Below are 19,563 nucleotides of genomic sequence, written 5' to 3'. Positions count from 1 at the left end.
TCGATGTATAGCATAACCGAGAATATATTGTAGGAGAAATTATTGGTGAAGGTATATATGTTGATTTTTTTAAAATACTTTCATAAACCCTAAAAATATCTCATTAAGAGTATCTCCAGCACTTCACTAATAGCAACCCTTATCCCTGTCATATTGGGGGATCGGGATGAGGTAATAATTTTTCATTCCTCCTGCAGTTCTCCAATAGCCATTCTTCTTTTTGCCAAAAAAAAAAAATACCCCATCTCCCCTCAAATAAAGGGGGTTGCATCTCCCCTAATATAATAATATGGGTCTTACAATAGCTACCTTCTTTTCTTATTCCTACAAACTGTGAGTCATTGCTGCCGCCAACGTCCAAACCTCCGTCCACGGCACTGCGATTACCACACCAACGTCACCACGATGAGCAGGACCTCGGCGTCGACTTCGGCACGCCAGCTCAGTGCCAGCCTCCGTGAGATCCACAACGCGGCATGGGAGATCCGCCATGGCCGAGAGGCTGCGGGGCGGGTGATATAGCAGGGAGGTGACGCTAGATATATGTCGTTGTCTGTCTGCGCGAGCCTCTACTCTTCCTCTCCTCCTCTAGCGGTCTAGCCCTAGCTACGCCCGCCAGACCGGAACCGGAGGATGGATCGTCGGATCGGCCACTGCTCGCTGAAACGTACAGTAGTACGTACTGTACTGATGATGACTGCAACTGACGATCCGGCCGGGCCCCGCTCCTGCTTTACCTTCCTTTCCTTGCCCACTGAGATCGCCATGCCGTCTGGCCCTCTGCGCTGCAGCCTTCTTCTCTTCTTCAACCTCGGCACACGGCTTTGCCTCCCTTTTGTCGCACATGCATGATACTCCTATACTATATTGAATGCATGCAGTACAGTGTAGTGCAGGCACGGACCACCAGCCTGCCTTGCTTGCTTGCACTCGCAGCAGCGACTAGCTAGGCCCGGGCCCCCACGTCCCTCCGCGCCTTCCAGCTGGGCCCCTCGGCCTTTCCTTTCGGCCGCGGAGACGTTGAGCATGTCGTGATCGGGAGCCACGAGCCAGCCAGCACCATCAGCAGGGAAAGACTAGCACGCAATCATCGCATCATGCTTGCTACTACCCTAGCAAGGACAAAGGAGCGAGGAGCCCATTTCCAGCTTCCCCGTCCGATAAATACCCACGACGAACGTCTGTCGCATTCGGCCCACAAGGCCCAGCGAGGAGACCCACCCTTGCCCACAGCACTAGCAACACATTTGCCATGAAAATCAATTCAATGGAGGGCACAAACAGGTAGACATTACCCCAACCACGTCTCCCAGTTATTTTGCACAAGAGACGAAGAAAACTTCTCCCACTTCTGGACGAAACGACGCTGCTTCTGAGTTCTGACCAAATGGTGGTGGTGGGCAACGTAGTTCCAAATTTCCATCCACAAACGTTACAGCAGCCAAAGCCACTCACCGCTACAAAAATACAGCAAGCAACCAAATGGTGGTACAATACTCTCAGTTTAGTTCGTCTTTCTAATAAGACACAGCCATTCCATGCCATAGATTTTTCTTCTTCATTCATCCGACCATGGTGCGCTTCCTGCCCTGTTGCCTCACTTGTAAATAAAAAAAAAAATCGATTGCAAAGAGTACATAATAAGAAGGCCATTACTCACATCAGCACAGCTACATAAGACAAACGAAGGGCCCCGCGCTGCCACAGGGCCAGGACCACGCCATACCTTGAGCCAGCTTGTTCTGGGTGGAGCACCACTGCTTCCAAGCCTTTCTGTACGCCGCCAGGATTTTCTCCATCTGGTTCATCATCAAAATCAGTGTTGTTACCCACGTAAAGTCTTGTTTGGATGTGCTCCATCTGGTTCATCATCAAAATCAGTGTTGTTACCCACGTAAAGTCTTGTTTGAATGCGCATGTATTTATCTCAATTCATATGTGTTGAAGTGGATTGGAGTGGAATTAAACTAAGTTCTATTTCAATCCACTCCAACACATGTGGATTGAAGTGGATACACATACATCCAAACAAGGCCTAAGTTTGCTAAGGCATGATTAACACAACATAACAAACCAGCATAGAAACCATAGTAAATAAGATGCCACGAACAAAAGGAAAAAATCATAAATCCACATGGCAAAACTGGACTAATTTGTGATGTAAAGTCGAAAATGTTTGCACAGATCAGTCGGGCCCAAGTGCAGAATAACAGTCAAGCAAAACCAAATATTGACCAAACATTTCAATGAAAGCAACTTGAATATCAATTTATTTAGTCTCCTCACCACATCCCCACAGGACGAATGCATGGAAATCAAAGCTCTCTCTAGCCGCACATATAGGTCCACCGCTTTGTCCTCGGGAATTGTTGATGTGAAACTCAGACCAAAATCAATAAGAACCTGCCAAGATTAACATATATATAAGATGCAAATCAATAGCCATGATGCAACTCCACCGGGTCAATTGCTGCTGATCTTGATTATTATGATAAACTTGACTTCATAGCTCAATAAAGTGAATACATTAAAGAGAAGGTGTTGACAAAAAGGATATTGTACCCACCAATTGATTGTTACTGTTCTTAATTATCATGTTTGACGTGGTCAAATCACCATGAACAAGGCCTCCATCATGTAGTTTGCCAACGGCATTTCCTATCTGTGTGGCAATATCATTCAGGCGTTCCTCATTAACCCCATCTGAACCAAACCCAAGAAGTATATCCTTGACAGACAAGCCATCCACATACTCAAAGGTCAAAGTATGCAGAAGTGGATCCACAGCATAAAGTACTGGGGTAGGAACACCAAGCCTTCTTGCTTTTGTCATGCACCGAGCTTCCTGCGCATGGAAAAGACCACACTAATATTACTATACTAAGCTAAATCTCGGTAAAATCAGTTGTTATGTGCTACTGTTCAGGCCATGTCTTGCAACTCATCATAACTACAACTCAATCAATAATCTAAACCTTTGGCACAAACTGAACTCTATGTTTGTAAACACTAAACAAGTAACTCCGCCTATGTTGTCTCAACATAGTAGGTCCTAAGCCCTGGTAAAGGAGGAGGGTTGTGATAGGCGTGACGAGCCAACGTTAAATCTAGCCATTCTAATGGAGATGAAACCTGAAAGAAAACCGTTGAGGCGTAACCCTCTTAGCGACGTGCCATATCGGAACCCAGGTATGGTGTTAAATGGGCAAGGGCCGGGTCGGCACCCCCTTGGTGACGCACCGTGTCGCAATCTAGGCATGGTGTCAAGTGAGCAAGGATTGGGTCGTCGCTTCCTTAGTGACGCGCTACATCGGCGGCCAGGTGTAGTGAAAAATGAGCAATGGTCTTCACATCTGAGTCGACGGGTGCAAAGAGTAAGGAAGCTAGTCGAACCAACTAGGATCCGTTTAGGTAGTGGAAATGTAGGGTCGCTTACAGGTAAGTTAAGAGAATTAGTTGATACCGTGACCAGGAGATGTGTAAATATATTATGCGTTCAAGAGACTAAATGGAAGGGTCAGAAGGCGAAGGAGGTAGACAATACAGGTTTCAAGCTTTGGTACATAGGGACAGTCGCGAATAGAAATGGAGTAGGAGTTTTGATTGATAAGAGCCTCAAGAATGGTGTGGTGGGAGTGAGAAGGCAAGGAGATAGAATTATCTTAGTCAAGCTTGTCATTGGTGATATGGTCTTGAACGTAATTAGTGCGTATGCCCCCCAAGTAGGCCTCGATGAGAGTGCTAAGAGACGGTTCTGGGAAGACTTAGATGGCCTGATTAGAGTTGTACCTAGTAGTGAGAAGCTTTTTATAGGAGGATATCTTAATGGGCATGTAGGTACTACAAGCATAGGTTTCGAGGCAGTTCATGGATGTTTTGGGTATGGTAGTAGGAATCAGGAGGGGGAGGAAGTTCTGGACTTCGTGGTAGCTTTTGACCTGATGATAGTCAACACTTTCTTTAGAAAGAGAGAATCTCATCTAGTGACCTTCAGTAGCGGACAACATTCTAGCCAGATTGACTTTGTCCTCGCAAGAAGAAAGGACAAACAAGCATGCTTGGGTTGCAAGGTGATACCAGGGGAGTGTGTTGTTTCTTAGCATAAGCTTTTGGTGACAGACTTTCGTTTTCAGGTGCATGCCCGTAGGGATAAACAAGCTAAGATTGAAAGAACAAAGTTGTGGAAACTGAAAGGGGAGACGTCAGAGGTATTCAGGGAAAGGGTTATCAAAGATGGCTCTTGGAAGGAAGAAGAGGACATAAACAACATGTGGGAGAAAATGACAACCAACATTCGAAAGATGGCCTCAGAGGTGTGTGGAGTAACCAAAGAAAGTGGAGGCAAGGCTAAAGATACTTGGTGGTGGAACGAGGAAGTTCAAAGGGCTATTAAGGAGAAGAAAGAATGCTATAGACGCTTGTACCATGATAGGAGTGTGGACAACATAGAGAAGTACAAGGTGGCAAAGAAGACTACAAAGCGAGCTATAAGTGTGGTAAAGGGTAGAGCGTACAAAGACCTTTACCAACATTTGAGTACAAAGGAAGGAGATAAGGACATTTATAGGATGGTTAGAGTTCATGAGAGAAAGATAAGGGACTTCAACCAAGTTAAGTGCATTAAGGATGAAAGGGAGCACCTCTTGGTGAAGGATGATGAGATCCGACATCGATGACAAGAGTATTTTGACAAACTGTTCAATGGTGAGCATACGGACACAACCCTTCAGTTGGATGACTCTTTTGATGACACCAATAGGCGCTTTGTGTGGAGAATCCAAGAATCTAAGGTCAGAGAGGCGTTGAAAAGGATGAAAAGAGGTAAGGCAATGGGACCGGATGGTATCCCAATCGAGGTGTGGAGATGCCTCGGGGACATAGCTATAGTATGGCTAACCAAGCTGTTCAACCATATTTTTCGATCGAACAAGATGCCTGACGAGTGGAGGAGAAGTATATTGGTACTGATCTACAAAAATAAAGGGGATATTCAAAGTTGTACTAATTACTGGGGAATTAAGTTGATGAGCCATACTATGAAGCTCTAGGAGAGAGTTATCGAGCATCGCTTGAGAGCAATAACGTGGTCTCTATGAACCAATTTGGTTTCATGCCCAGAAGGTCAACCATGCAAGCCATTTTCTTAATAAGACAAGTTATGGAGTGGTATAGTGAGAATAAGAAGGACCTACACATAGTTTTTATTGACTTGGAGAAGGCTTATGATAAAATATCAAGGAATGTTATGTGGTGGACTTTGAACACACATAAAGTCCCAACGAAGTACATCAGACTCATTAAGGACATGTATAACAATATTGTGACTAGTGTTCAAATAAGTGATGGAGATACGGATGACTTTCCGATTAGGATAGGACTACATCAAGGGTCAGCTTTGAGCCCTTATCTATTTGCCTTAGTGATGGATGAGGTCACAAGAGACATACAAGGGGGACATCCATTGGTGTATGCTTTTCATGGATGATGTAGTGCTAGTTGATGAAAGCCGAACAGGAGTGAATCAGAAACTGAAGTTATGGCGGGAGACTTTGGAGTCCAAAGGTGTCGATTGGTGTTGAAGAGACACTTAGAGTAGTTTAGGACTTTGTTTTTCCTTTGGCCATACTATTAAGGGGAGTATGGACGGGTAGCTTGACCTAGGTGAGTCTAGTGGGTTAGGTGTGGTGCACACTTACTAAACCTAGCACTAGGTAGCTCCTAAAAAGCTCTTAGATCCATTGGAGCAAATTTCATTCACATACGTTCAAAAGTTGGAAGTGAATGGAGGGTCAAATACTGACCGGACGCTGTCTTTAGTGTGACCGGACACTGGCGCAGTGTCTAGTTAGTTCATTTGATCAAGGTAAAGTCATCTAGAAGTGACCGGACGCTGAGGGCCAGTGTCCGGTCGACTCCAGTAAGGTTCTAGAGAGGGAAAATCACGACCGGACGCGTCTGGTCAGTGCTGACCAGACGCTGGCCAGCGTTCGGTCACACTTTAAACACTGGAGTTTAGGGCGAACTGACCGGCGTGTCTGATCAACATGACCAGAGCGTCCAATCAACATGACTAGAGCGTCCGGTCAACATGATCGGAGCGTTCGGTCGCCCCGTAGAGTCACATAACGGTTTGTTTTTCAGCCCATGTTATAAATACTTTCTCCATTCGTGTGTGGGGGTAGTTTTGCTCATTTCAACAGCTGAGAAATACTTTGAGAGTGCCAAGAAGAGCAAGGTCCAAGTGAGGTGATTGAGATTTGAGAATCCCAAAGAGAGCCCTCATTAGTAAGATCAAGAGTAGCAAAGTGTGCATCCACCCTTCTCATTCGGCTTGTTGTGGTCAAGTGAGAGCTCGTGCTTGTTACTCTTGATGATCGCCATCACCTAGATGGCTTGGTGGTGATTGGGAGCTTGGTGATCATCCGGCGGAGCTTGTGGATGACCCAACTCAAGTTGTGAGCGGTTGTGGGTGATTCACCACGACGGAGTGTCGAAGAATCAACCCGTAGAGAGCACTTGATCCTTGTGCGGATCAAGGGGGAGCTACACCCTTGCGCGGGTGCTCCAACGAGGACTAGTGGGGAGTGGCGACTCTCCGATACCTCGGCAAAACATCGCCGCGTTCCTCCTTCGCTCTTTACTTTGAGCATTTACTTTGAGCAATTCAATACTTGTCTTTACATTCATAGAATTGTCATGCTAGAGTAGGATTGGAACTTAGGTTGTAAGACTTTTTGTGCGGTAGAACATTAGAAATACTTTCTAGGCAAAAGGGGTTAATTGGGCTAACAATAGGATTTAATTATTGCAAAGAAATTTAGAATTATCCCAATTCACCCCCTCCTCTTGGGCATCTTGATCCTTTCAATTGGTATCGAAGCCTCGTGCTCACGTATTTAGACTTAACCATCTAGAGAAAGATGTCTCACGGGGATGGACCTCCTCCTATCTTTGAGGGGGATGATTTTCCATATTGGAAAATTCGCATGAAGGCGTACTTAGAAGCTCTAGATGTTGGAATACTTAGAGCCGCCTCACATGGCTTCCCAAAACCTCGGGATGCTACACACCTACAAGGCGATGAGGTAAATTACGAGAAATGGAATGCAAAGGCTAGAAACATCATCTTTAGAGGCCTTTGCAAAGATGTGTTTAACCGGGTGAGGAACCACAAAGACGCCCATGCACTATGGTCAGATGTTTGTGCGCTCCATGAGGGAACAAAGAGTGAGCATGAGGAACGCTATCATCTTGTCAAGAAAAAGCTTAACTCTTTTGAGATGCTTCCTAGAGAATATGCTAATGAAATGTACACACGCTTGAATGTTCTTGTAGAGGAAGTCAATGGGCTTGGACTCACTCAAATGCAACCATCCGATGTTGTAAGAAAGATCTTGAGTGTCCTCCCTATTGACAAATATGGGCATATTCTGACCGTGCTTCATCAAGGTGATCTTTCCACCACTACACCGACACAAATCTTGGAAAAGATCAATGCTCATGAGATGTATATGCACATCACACCACAAGATGGCTCATCCTCTACCAAGAAGAATGACAAGGACTTAGCATTCAAAGCTAGCCAAGAGAAGGGCAAAGCAAGACTTGAGTATAAGAGCTCAAGTGATGATGAAGTTGATGATGCAAGTCTTGCCCTCATGGTGAGAAAAACCACCAAGATGCTAAAGAAGCTCAACAAGAATGGCATCAAGTTCGATGGCAAGAAGAAGTTCTTCACTAACTCTAGAAGGAAACCAATCTCTAAGATGGATTGCTACAATTGTGGAGAACTTGGTCATCTAGCACACCAATGCACCAAGCCCAAGAAAGACAAGTACAAGGGCAAGAAAGATGACTCAAGTAATGAAGAAGAAGATGAGAAGAAGAAAAACAAGACATACAAGAGGAGAGATGGCAAGAAGAAGGACTTCCACAAGAAGAAGAAGAGTGAAAAGGCATACATCGTCGGTGATTGGCTCACGGACATTGATTCATCTAGTGGCTCATCCAATGATGATAGTGACAACGAGAAGGTGGCCGCCATTGTAATTGACTCTTCATCATCTTCACCACCACCACTGCCATCATCCTCTACACACCTATGCCTTATGGCCAAGGGCGATTGCAAGGTATCAAATGCTGATGATAGTAGTGGTGATGAACATGCTAGTAATGATGATAGCAATAGTGATAATGATGAATATGAATCATCTTCTTTTGATGATCTTGCTAGATTGCTAAAACAATACTATGGGGTGTACAACCCCGGATACCCACGGCATACCACATGGGCTGCGCCCGCTGGGGTGGCCCAGCCCACAAGACGAAGCCTTACGAGGCACGACTCTGCTCGGCGCCTCCCACAAGACACCGAGAAGATATCCTAAAGATACTATGAGATCTGTTAGGATGTGTATGATCCCAAGATTCCTGTAATCAGTTATTACTTTCTAGTTATCTCTCAGATCTAACCGACTTGTAACCCTGCTCCCAGGACTATATAAGGCGAGCAGGGACCCCCTCTAAACTCACGCAAGATCATACAATAGCTAATACAAACCAACAGACCACTAGAGTAGGGTATTATGTCATATTGATGGCCTAAACCTGTCTAACTCGTGTGTCTCTATTGCCTTCTTGTTCTTGATCTCACACTCCTCTACCGATCAATCTACCTTCATGGGATACCCCTCGGAGGACTGCCGATGATATTTTGTCGATAGTTGGCGTGCCAGGTAGGGGCTGTGTGTGCTATTTTCCTTGTCGAACAAGATGGTTTTTTCCATAGGCTCTTCATCCCCCCATAGCCCGACTAGATCTTCACGGTCAGATCAATCTCGTGGATCATCAATGTTGATGGAGTCGGAGAGCTCCTCAAGCCTGTGCAGATGGATTCTGCGTCGATCGCCCCCGCACCTATGACTGTAGATCTGATCTCGAAACCACTTCCAAGGTCACCTTCATCAACAACCCGCTGTCTGCTTCCTTGCTACCAGAGGAGGCAGATCAACAGCAACGATCTGATCGCATCCATCGATCAGGTTGGTCACAAGCTCGCCGATTGCCTCTCCATCACTGAATCAGCTCTGGATACCCTTGTTCAGCGCCGACCACCCACCAATCTAGACCTCTCGAAGGCTGCTCGGAAGACTCTAGGAATTATGGCTCTACCCTTCGGGCTCGCTAATGCCGCTGCCACTCTCCAAGATGCCCTAAGGGGCAAATTCACTGACCAGGTGGGAGACGCTCATCCTTTCGCCGACCAGTTCACCGACCAGCCTCCACCGGCCGTCACCATGCTCCATGTCAGTCGGCACCCTGGGGCATCCCTCCACACCATCCTAGAGGAGAGCCTAGGCTCCGAGTCCCAAGACTCCATAGAGACCCTCGCCAAAACCTCCACTGAACAATTTCCTCTCCCTCCTCTCCAAGGGGCACGATCTTCAACATCAGCGTCGATAGCCCCCCTCGGAACGGCGAGACCGAGGAGGAATGCACTGCTCACGAGAACCGGAATGTCAACCGCGCACAACGCTGAGCAAACGAGCATGCCCTCTTGATGGCCGAGCAGCAGCTCGACTCGCAAGGGAGGCCACTCTAATGCAACCTCGATGAAGAGTTTCTCCACATCGATGACCATGATGTTTTCAAGACTCCAAGCGCCAATCTGGCAGTGGCCGCCAATGAGCTCACCCGCCTCCAGCAGACGCCTGAGCTCGCCAAGGTCACTGCCATGCTTAAAGTAGCGCACTATTAGGTCAATGAGATCTGCTAGGATCAGAGACCCTCTTACTCCACCACTTTGATCCACCGATCCATTGCCACAAGGACCGACCACCACCAAAGTCGCTTCACCGACCAGCACCGAGACGATAGGTAGCCCCCCAAGGTGGAGCTAGGGGCGATCGCACCGAACATCACCGCCAACATGACCAGGAGGTCGACTAGGACATCTGGGTGCATCTCAACAATCGTCGAGATGCACGACGACGCATCGATGAATGCCAATTTGGTCACCATGAAGATGAAATCCACCGCTGTCAGGAGTACGAACAAGAGTACGGTAACCCAGACTCAGCTGTCGAGCCACTCGCTAGTGGCAATACCGCTGATGATGATGTTGACAACTCTAAGGGGCCTTCAGCATTTACAAGGACACTCTGAATGCTTCAGTGGCCCCATGGTTTCAAGATCACCGGGGTCGAGCCCTATGAAGGAAGAATGAACCTGACATAGTGGCTATAGGCTTATGCCACTGCTGTCCGTGCCACTAGAGGAGACTCTAATGTCATGGCAAACTACCTTCCTATCATGCTGACGCCTGCCGCCATGAGCTGGTTTACCAGCCTTGCCCCGGACTCCATCGGATCCTAGGAGGATTTGAAAAAAGTCTTCACCGATAACTACATGGCCACGTGCACTCGGTCGGGCACCAAGCACGACCTAAACTGCATCGACCAGAAGCCATCTAAGCTCCTCTATAGCTACATCCGACGCTTTTCTGAGATGAGGAACTCTATCCCCAACATCACAGAAGCTGAGGTCATCACCGCCTTCATCTGACTCCACCACCGCGAGCTCTGCTCCAAGTTCAACCACAAGCCGCCTACTAGGATCGGCGAGATAATCATAACCGCCAACCAGTATGCCAATGCTGAGGAGGCCAAGGTGTGCTTCAATGAGGATGTGGGCACCCAATGACCAACACACCGAGATGACGACCACCTCGCCGACCGATGCCATAGCAATCGCCGTTTCGACGACTGTAGTTATCCTTATAATAGCAGTCGAGATCGACAAGAAGGGCCCAAGTCTAGCCAAAATCACCACCGCTGGCCAGACCACATCGTTGCAACCATCAATGAACCTCGTGCCAAGCACAACTATGATGAGCAATATAGGAAGATCCTCGACAGCCCATGCCCGCTCCACAAGAATGCCAAGCACAAAATGAAGGACTGCCTCAGGTTGGCTAAGGAATTCTAGAACAAAAAGTTGGACAACGACGCTAATGACAGAGCTGGAGGTCACCGACCACCTGAGGGCAATGGCAACGCCTTCTAGGACCATGACAAGGTGGTCGCCACCATCTTCGGGGGCCTTGCCTCTAATGAAAGCAGAAGGGAATGGAAGCTCACCGTACGGCGGGTGCTCAACGTCACTGCGGAGGACACTATCACTAACCCCAGCTATCACCCATGGTCTGAGGTTCCCATCACCTTCACCAGGGACAACCAGTGGGCAGACATCCCCTACATAGGGCACTTCCTCCTTGTCCTCAACGCAACCATCCAAAAGGTGTTGTTCATAAAAGTGCTCGTCGACGGTGGGAGCACTCTGAATCTCCTCTTCGCTAGAGCCCTAAAAGAGTTGGGCCTTGATTTGTCAGATCTCACACCTTTTGACTCCTCCTTTTGGGGTGTGGTACCTGGCAGGGCCTCCAAACCACTTGGAGAGATTACCCTACCAGTACAGTTCGGCACGGCAAGCAATTACCGTGTCGAACACATCAACTTCTATGTCACCGACTTCGACACCGCCTACCACACCATACTTGGTCGGCCAGCTCTGGCCAAGTTCATGGTCATGCCACACTATGCCTATCTAGTGCTGAAGATGCCTTCACCTGCTAGAGTCTTGGCCCTACAAGCCAATCTCACCATCGCCTATGCCTGTGAGACAGAGAGTCTTGCCCTCGCCGAAGCTACCAACCTCTCCATCCAGATGGCTAGCGTGGTCACCGAAGCCAAGATGGTGCCTACCAAAGACATGGAGATCCCAGAGGTGGAGCCTCCTCATGCCTCTACCAAGTCAAAGGAAGTCAAGGAGGTTAGCCTCGGCCTCGATGACCCCTCCAAGACCATGAAGATTGGGGCGCACCTTAACCCCAAATATGAAAGCGCGCTCGTCTCCTTCCTACGTGCCAACGCCGATGTGTTTGCTTGGAAACCTGTAGACATGCCGAGGGTACCACAGGAGAAGATCGAACACTCCTTGAATGTCTCGCCGATAGCCAAACTGATCAAGCAGAAACTTAGCCGATTCGCGCCAGACAAGAAGGAGGCTATTAGGGTAGAAATAAAATGGCTCTTAGCTACCGGATTTATAAAAGAAGTGTATCATCCTGATTGGTTAGCGAACCATGTTCTCATTCAAAAAAAGAATAAAGAATGGAGAATGTGTGTTGATTATACTGATCTTAACAAACACTGCCCTAAAGACCCCTTCGGTTTGCCTTGGATAGACAAGGTTTTTGACTCCACCGCTAGCTACGAATTACTCTCTTTCCTTGACTGTTACTCTGGCTATCACCAGATCTCTCTCAAGAAAGAAGATTAGATCAAGACATCATTCATCATGCCTTTTGGTGCGTATTGCTATACCACCATGTCCTTCAGACTCAAGAACGCTGGGGTGACTTATCAATGGGCTATCCAGATGTGCCTCGATCAATAGATCGGCCGCAACGTTGAAGCTTACATCGATGATGTGGTCGTCAAGTCCAAGACCGCCAATAATCTTATCGCCGACCTCGAAAGAAACATTCGCCAACCTAAAAAAATATCGATGGAAGCTAAACCCTTCAAAGTGCATCTTTGGAGTTCCATTCGGTATACTCCTAGGCTACATTGTCAGCGCACGAGGCATAGAACCCAATCCTGACAAGGTCTCTACCATCACCAAGATGAAACGACCAACATGCGTCAAGGATATACAGAAGCTTACTGGCTGCATGGCTGCATTAAGTCGCTTCATATCGCGCCTCGGCGAAAAAGGTTTACCTTTCTTCAAACTCCTCAAGGCCTCCGATCACTTTTCCTGGTCGAAAGAGGTAGACGCAGCTTTCGAGCAGCTTAAGTTGCTCCTTACAAAGCCTTCGATCATGACGGCGCCACGGTCTGACGAGACTCTCCTAATCTACATCGCCGCTACCTCTCGCGTCGTTAACACAACAATTGTGGTCGAACGCGAGGAGGCCAGACACGCCTATAAGGTGCAGCGTCTGATATACTTCATCAGTGAGGTTCTTAATGAGCCCAAGACTCATGATCCTTAGGTCTAGAAGTTATTATACACCGTCCTGATTACGTCGCGCAAACTCTGCCACTACTTTGAGTATTATAAGATCACCATGGTCACCGAATTCCCTCTAGGGACATCCTTCGCAACAAAGAGGCCAACGGTCGTATCATCAAGTGGGCGATCGAGCTCGGCACTTACTCCATTAAATTTAGAAGCAGGCCTATGATCAAGTCTTAGGCGCTCGCTGATTTTTGTCACTGAGTGGACTGAGATCCAAGAGCCCATCGCCGCTACCTGCCCTGAGCACTGGATGATGTACTTCAATGGCACCCTTCACATCAACGGTGCTGGTGCGGGTATTCTATTCATCACGCTGACCAAGGATAAGCTCCGATACATCCTCCGGATACACTTTGTGGCCTCCAACACTGCTGTCGAATATGAAGCATGTCTCCATGGACTCTGTATAGCTGCTGAGCTTGATGTCAAATGCCTTATGGTATACGGGGACTCTGCGCTGGTTATCAACTAGCTTAACAAAGATTGGTCTTGTTCCAATGATAAGATGGACGCTTATTGCGCCGAAATCAGCAAGCTTGAAGGGAAGTTTTACGGTATCGAGTACCACCGCGTAGTACGCAACCAAAATCAGATCGCCGATTACTTGTCCAAGTTGGGCTCCTCTCGTGCCATGGTTCTGCCCGGGGTCTTCGTCCAAGATCTTATGGCGCCGTACATTAAAGAAGAAAAAGAAATTTAGGAAGTTCCACCCACCGAGCAGCTAGTACTTACGGTAGCTTTGCCGGCTACCGATTGGAGGGAATAATTCATCAAGTACCTCTCTAGCACCGAGGTACCAGCTGATAAAACTGAAACCGAATGCCTAACTCATCGGAGCAAACATTATGTGCTGGTAAATGGCAACTTGGCGAGGAAAAGTGCCAAGGAAGGGATTTTGCAAAAATGCATCACCCAAGAATACGGAGTGAAGTTGCTCCTCGAAATTCACTCTGGTTCCTACGGCAACCACGTGGCCTCAAGAACACTAGTCGGCAAGGCTTTCTGAGCTAGTTTCTATTGTCCCATAGCCATCTCTGATGCAGAAGACCTCGTCCGACGTTGTGAAGGATGCCAATTGTTTGCTAAGCAAATACACGTGCCGGCGCAAGAACTGCAAACCATCCCAGCTTCCTATCCCTTTGCATGCTGGGGTCTGGATATGATCGGCCCTTTTAAACCAGCACTAGGTGGTTTCCGGTACGTGTATGTCACCATCGACAAGTTCTCCAAGTGAATTGAATATAAACCACTCGTCTTGGCTACTGCAAAGAAAGCAGTCGAGCTCTTCGAAGATATCATCCACAGATTTGGTCTCTCGAATAGCATCATCACTGACCTCGGAACTACATTCACTGGCCATCACTTTTGGGATTTCTGTGAAGACCATTGTATCTCCGTCAATTACGTCTCCGTTGCCCATCCTAGAGCCAACGGTCAGGTCAAACGGGCGAATGGTATGATACTCGATGCCCTCAAAAAGAGATTATTTCAGAAAGACGATAAACATCCGGGTAGATGGCTCAAAGAGCTACCAGTCATAGTCTGGGGATTGCATACTCAAGCTAGTCACAGCACTGGTGTGTCTCCATACTTCTTGGTTTATGGCTCAGAAGCCATACTTCCAGTGGATATCGCCTTCCGAGCACCTAGGGTGGAAAATTTTGATGAAGAACAAGCCGCAGCTGTTCGGATAGAGGACGTCGATAGGGCTAAGGAGGAACACCTAATCACTTGTGTCCGCATAGCCAAGTATCTAGAAGGCTTGCGAAGGTACTACAACCGCAACGTTAAAGGTTGTTCATTTGCTATCGGCGACCTTGTCCTTCGTAGAAAGCAGAAAACTGAAGGGATGCACAAGCTCTCCTCCCCCTGGGAAGGACCTTACGTCGTCAAAGACGTTACTCGACCAGGGTCTTATCGCCTATGTTACTTAAATGGAATCGATGTTCCTAACTCCTAGCATATAGAGCACCTCATACGTTTCTATCCTTGAAACGCCTCAGATATGTACTCTCCACTTTATGATGAATAAAGTTTTGATTTCCGTAATTTTTCTCTATTTTTTCTCCACTATGGTTTAAATCTCCACTTACAATCATCGGGTTTTTATGCCACTTCATGACAAGCTCCACCAACGTTGTCGCCGACCATGTTTCTCCAAATCTCCAATTCACCGAACGTAATCTCCAATTCGCCGAACGTATTCTCCAATTCACCGAACGTATTCTCTAATTCACCGAACGTAATCTCTAATTCGCCGAATGTATTCTCCAATTCACCGAAACACGTTTTCTCCAAATCACCGAACACTTTTCTCCAAACCTCCAAGATATTTCACCGATCAGTGAGCAACATGCTTTCTTTTCTGTTCTCTTCGGAGAAGACCCAGTCTCCAATCCCTCCCTACACATGCTACAGGCTCCATGCTCTACGTTATGGGTGATCGGCTGTGGTTCCTTGGTTATGCCTATTCATCCTACATGTCTACGGGCTCCGCGCTCGACGTTATGAATTATGGGCTAGCCAAGGCTGAGAGTTCAGCATAGAATTAATTGCTCGGATGTCGCTCATTTTACCTATATCTCCAAGTTATTTTGATAACCGCCACGCAGCACATGTCCTGTTCTTTTCTCTATGGGAAAAACCCAGTCTCTGATCTCTCCCTACACATGCTATGGGCTCCATGCTCTACGTTATGGGTGGTCGGCTATGGTTCCTTGGTCATACCTGTTCCTCCTACACGTGCATGGGCTCTGCGCTTGACGTTATGGACTATGAGCTAGCCGAGGCCATAAGGGTCAATAGCGAACTAACTGCTCGGACTCTACTTACACTACGTGGTTAAAACTATGAAGATTTTTTTGATGAAATACATGCAAACTACATACACATGCACCTAAAAACATTTATCATATTCGTAAGTGTTTTTACGCTTTCACACATTCTAACTACATTGTACAGAAATTATAGATGATGTCTACCGAGCAGATCATTGTGCTCCGTCATTGCCATCCATTTTGCCAAATAGGTCTATATCGCTTGCTAATTTATTCGTTGCGTCCTCCACCTCATCCTCCAGCCGCTGGGTCTCTGCTTCGCTCAGTCCTTCGATGAACCTGCCCCCTATCGCCTGAAGGTCAGTGGCTAGATAGTGGGACCAAACCACAGCAAGGGCATGAGTAGTGGCGGTAACAATGGCATCACGATTGAAGCCCTTGAAGCTGTCCCACGCCATCTTGCATCTTTCGATGATGATGTCCGAGCACGGTGGCCTGCCATCGGGCTGAGGAGCCAATTCTGGTTCAATGCAGTTGAGCACCGGTTTGATTCCGGTAACTACAACATCAAACTTATCCCTTTGAGTCTGGGCGTCCTACTCTGGCACATCGAATTGTGCCTTGACCCTCCGATAGTAGTCTGCAAGCATTACAAAGTTCCATTAAGCGAGAATGTTACTTCAGTGGTAACCCCGACCAGGGAACACTCACCGTTCAGCTCCTTGGCTAGCTCGTTTACTCACCCTGTCTCCTTCACCTTCTCCTCTTGGAGCTGCTCGAGGGCCTGGCGCAGCTGGCTGAGCTCTACATCTTGTTCTATAAGTACAACAGTCAGCACCAAAAGTAAGCGTATCCAACTATGCAAAGCACTTTTGTCCTTCACACATACCTTTCTTCTGCTCGGAGACTTTCTGCAGCTGTTCCAAATGCTTGGAAGCATCCTTCAGTTGTGTGGAGGCAGTGGCCAGCTGCTCAGACTTGCTCCATAGCTTTTCTTTTGTAGTTGCTAGCTGTTCAGACAGGACTCCCTTCTGGTGTTCCAGGTCCCGCACATTGGATTCAGCGAGGTCTCGCTCGCGCTGGGCCCTCTGGGTGTGTCTCTCCGAGAGGTTTATCGCCTCCTTAAGTTTTTGGTTCTCCTCGGTGAGGGGCTCCATCCTCTTTATCAACTTGTGCCACTGCTCGATAGTCCAATTTATTCCCTAAAATTCACAAGGATAATAATGGTATTCGATCCCCAACGTAAAAAATGAATGCTCTGGATTCAGTACTAACCTCGATTTGTTTTATTCCTCTGGCAAGGGCAGATTTCATCCTCCTTATCTCCTTGGGGGTGTCCTCTTCCTTGACAACTACCACCTTGTCACCGCGCCTACAGAGGATTCAGATGGATTGGGCTCGAGGTTCAGCACGAACAATCTCCTCCACCTCGTCCTCTTCTTCCACAGCAGCGAAAGAAATTGTCGGGGGGCTCTATGGCCGGACAGCGAGTCCGACCACGCCCTGTGACACCTCTGGGGTGACGTTAGCTCCTCGAGCACCATTGGTTCCGCCAACCCGGACTCTTGTGCTTCGCTGGCAACTCCAGCTTCAGCTCCCGAAGGCCCGGTAGCAACCACCATTGCTTCAGGTATTATCGCCGACCCGTTCCCCACCGACACCAACCTCTCATCCTCTCCAAGTCCACCCACAGCGTGGTTCAGTCTTTCGTCAGCTGCTGAGCACCCGGGGACCCTGACATGGGAGCTAACGACGTTACCTCCGCTCTGGGATCAGCCCGAGGCTACTCGTTAGTATGGGCGGATGGGTCCAGACCCTTCGTATGCCTTGCACTGCATCAGCTCATTTGGTCAAGCAGCAAAACAGCTAAGACAAGACAGCAAAGTAACTCTAACATGAGAATACTTATTGTTTGGTCTGCCGGTACAATTTTTTGAATCGTCGATGCCTACCTGAGCCCCTAGGCGTGGCTGTGGGGTCGACTCCTTTAACTTGGGGGGAAGGTCTCATCTCCTCCACAGTCGGCCTCTGCTCTGCCTGCTGCTCCAGGGTTTTCTCCATCTGTTGCTCTAGATTTACCTCTGCCTGTTGCTCGAGGACTCCCGTCACCTACCCAGTAGGAACCTCTGTCGCCTGATGCTCGGGAACTTCTTCGTTTCCCCTTGGTTGCTCCTTCATGCGTGTGCTGCTTGGAGGTGCTTGGGTGTTCGGAGGAGGAGCAACTAGATCTTCGTCGTCATCAAACCACTCGAGCACCATGGTCCTTCGCTGTCAAGTGGTCTAGTCGCCACCAAGCGAGATGCCACCCCATTTAAGGGGAGCGGTAGCCGCCATTTTTCTCTTCTTTTGGGCTAGCTCGTCTGTCGCTGCCCTCTTTCCCCAGACTTTCTCCATCACTAGGGGCGAAGTCTCTGTTCGACCAGGGTTGGTGCCTCCAGATTCTGATGAGGTGCTGGCCGCATCTTCTTCAGCCCAAGCTGATCGCTGGGCATCTACTCCCCTCGGCCAATCACCCCTCGGGATGTTGGAGAAATACACCGCTCTTTCCTCCAAGTGGATCTTTGCATAAGTAACTCAGTTTACTGCTCATTAATGTTTTAGGATTAAAAGTCTTAGGAATAAAAATCGAGATGATTACCTCTGGGGGTGGATATGAGCAATTGAAGGCCCTTGTTTGCTTTGGCTAGACGAACGAAATATTGGGAGCGAATAGCTCTGCGGCCTGCTCCATGACATTCTTCTTCATCAGTCATTCTGTCCTCTCCCAGGTTCCATCGCCATCACCTCTGTAGTCAAAACCTGGGTGGGCCCTCTCCTTGCAGGGCTAGACGCGATGCACTATGAAGCTTGCTACCACCAGTTCGCCTCTAATTTCCATGCCTCTAATCAGGTCGAGGAGCTCCGTCACTTGTTCCATGTCAACACTGTTCGATTTCTCCAACCAGCTCCTCTGGTTCTCCAGGATATGGTGGACATCGCAGTAGATTGCAGGGTGGCTCTGTTTCATGTAGAACCACTTGGAATTCCATCCTTTCGAAGAAGTGTTCAGCAGTATGTTAATATACTCGCTGGCCATTCCGTCCTAGAGCTGCAAATAGACAACGCCGACCACCCTAGAGCCACCACCGCCTTTCTTCTTCAACCAGAAGAGATGTCTGAAGAGGTTGAAGTGCAGCAGAACCCCAAGAAATGCCTCATAGTAATGGATCAAGATTGAGATATGAAGAATGGTGTTGGGATGGAGGTTGCACAGACTAACCGCCCAGAGCTCCAATAGATCCCTCAGGAATGGATGAACAGGGAACCCCAACAAACGCTAGAAATAATCTTCAAAGACTACAACTTTATCGGTGTTAGGCATAGGGAAGGGCTGAACACTGGCTAGCTACCATCCGGCGGTGACGCGGTCAGGAAGCACGCCCTCCGCCACCAATCTCTCGAGCTCCATTTCTCCCGTGCGCGACGACGTCCACTCTTCGTCATGTTTGGCTCCAGCACTTGCTCTCTTTGGGCTCGTTCTCTTCGAGTTTGCAGCTCTCCTCTTTGGCACCATCTTTTGGATCTGGCTGGGGGCTAGCGCCGGCAGCGTGCGTTGGTGCAAATCTGGAAGTGTGAGGACTACGGAGGAAGATGAAATGGCAAAGTGGCGAAGGTGGAAACTTGGGATGTGGTGGCATAGTTATAAAGCACTTTCCCCACCTCT

General features: G+C 48.0%; 1 protein-coding gene across 1 annotated transcript in view; it reads right to left on the bottom strand.

Moving 5' to 3' along the window:
- Nucleotides 1-1,562: 1,562 nt before the first annotated feature.
- The window catches only part of LOC136488814 (uncharacterized), a 29,816-nt gene continuing 11,815 nt past the window's right edge, over nt 1,563-19,563 (bottom strand). The window contains exons 3-7 of the mRNA XM_066485625.1: nt 12,739-12,763; nt 2,567-2,845; nt 2,287-2,403; nt 1,727-1,799; nt 1,563-1,600 (exon numbers count right to left, since the gene is read on the bottom strand). Of these exons, the coding sequence (XP_066341722.1) occupies nt 1,563-1,600; nt 1,727-1,799; nt 2,287-2,403; nt 2,567-2,845; nt 12,739-12,763 (532 nt within the window). The remainder of the gene's footprint in view (nt 1,601-1,726; nt 1,800-2,286; nt 2,404-2,566; nt 2,846-12,738; nt 12,764-19,563) is intronic.

Source organism: Miscanthus floridulus, chromosome 1, assembly GCF_019320115.1.
Source record: "Miscanthus floridulus cultivar M001 chromosome 1, ASM1932011v1, whole genome shotgun sequence".
Classification (NCBI taxonomy): Eukaryota; Viridiplantae; Streptophyta; class Magnoliopsida; order Poales; family Poaceae; genus Miscanthus; species Miscanthus floridulus.
The sequence above is the reverse complement of the archived record's forward strand: the minus strand, read 5'-3'. Positions and strand labels throughout refer to the sequence as shown.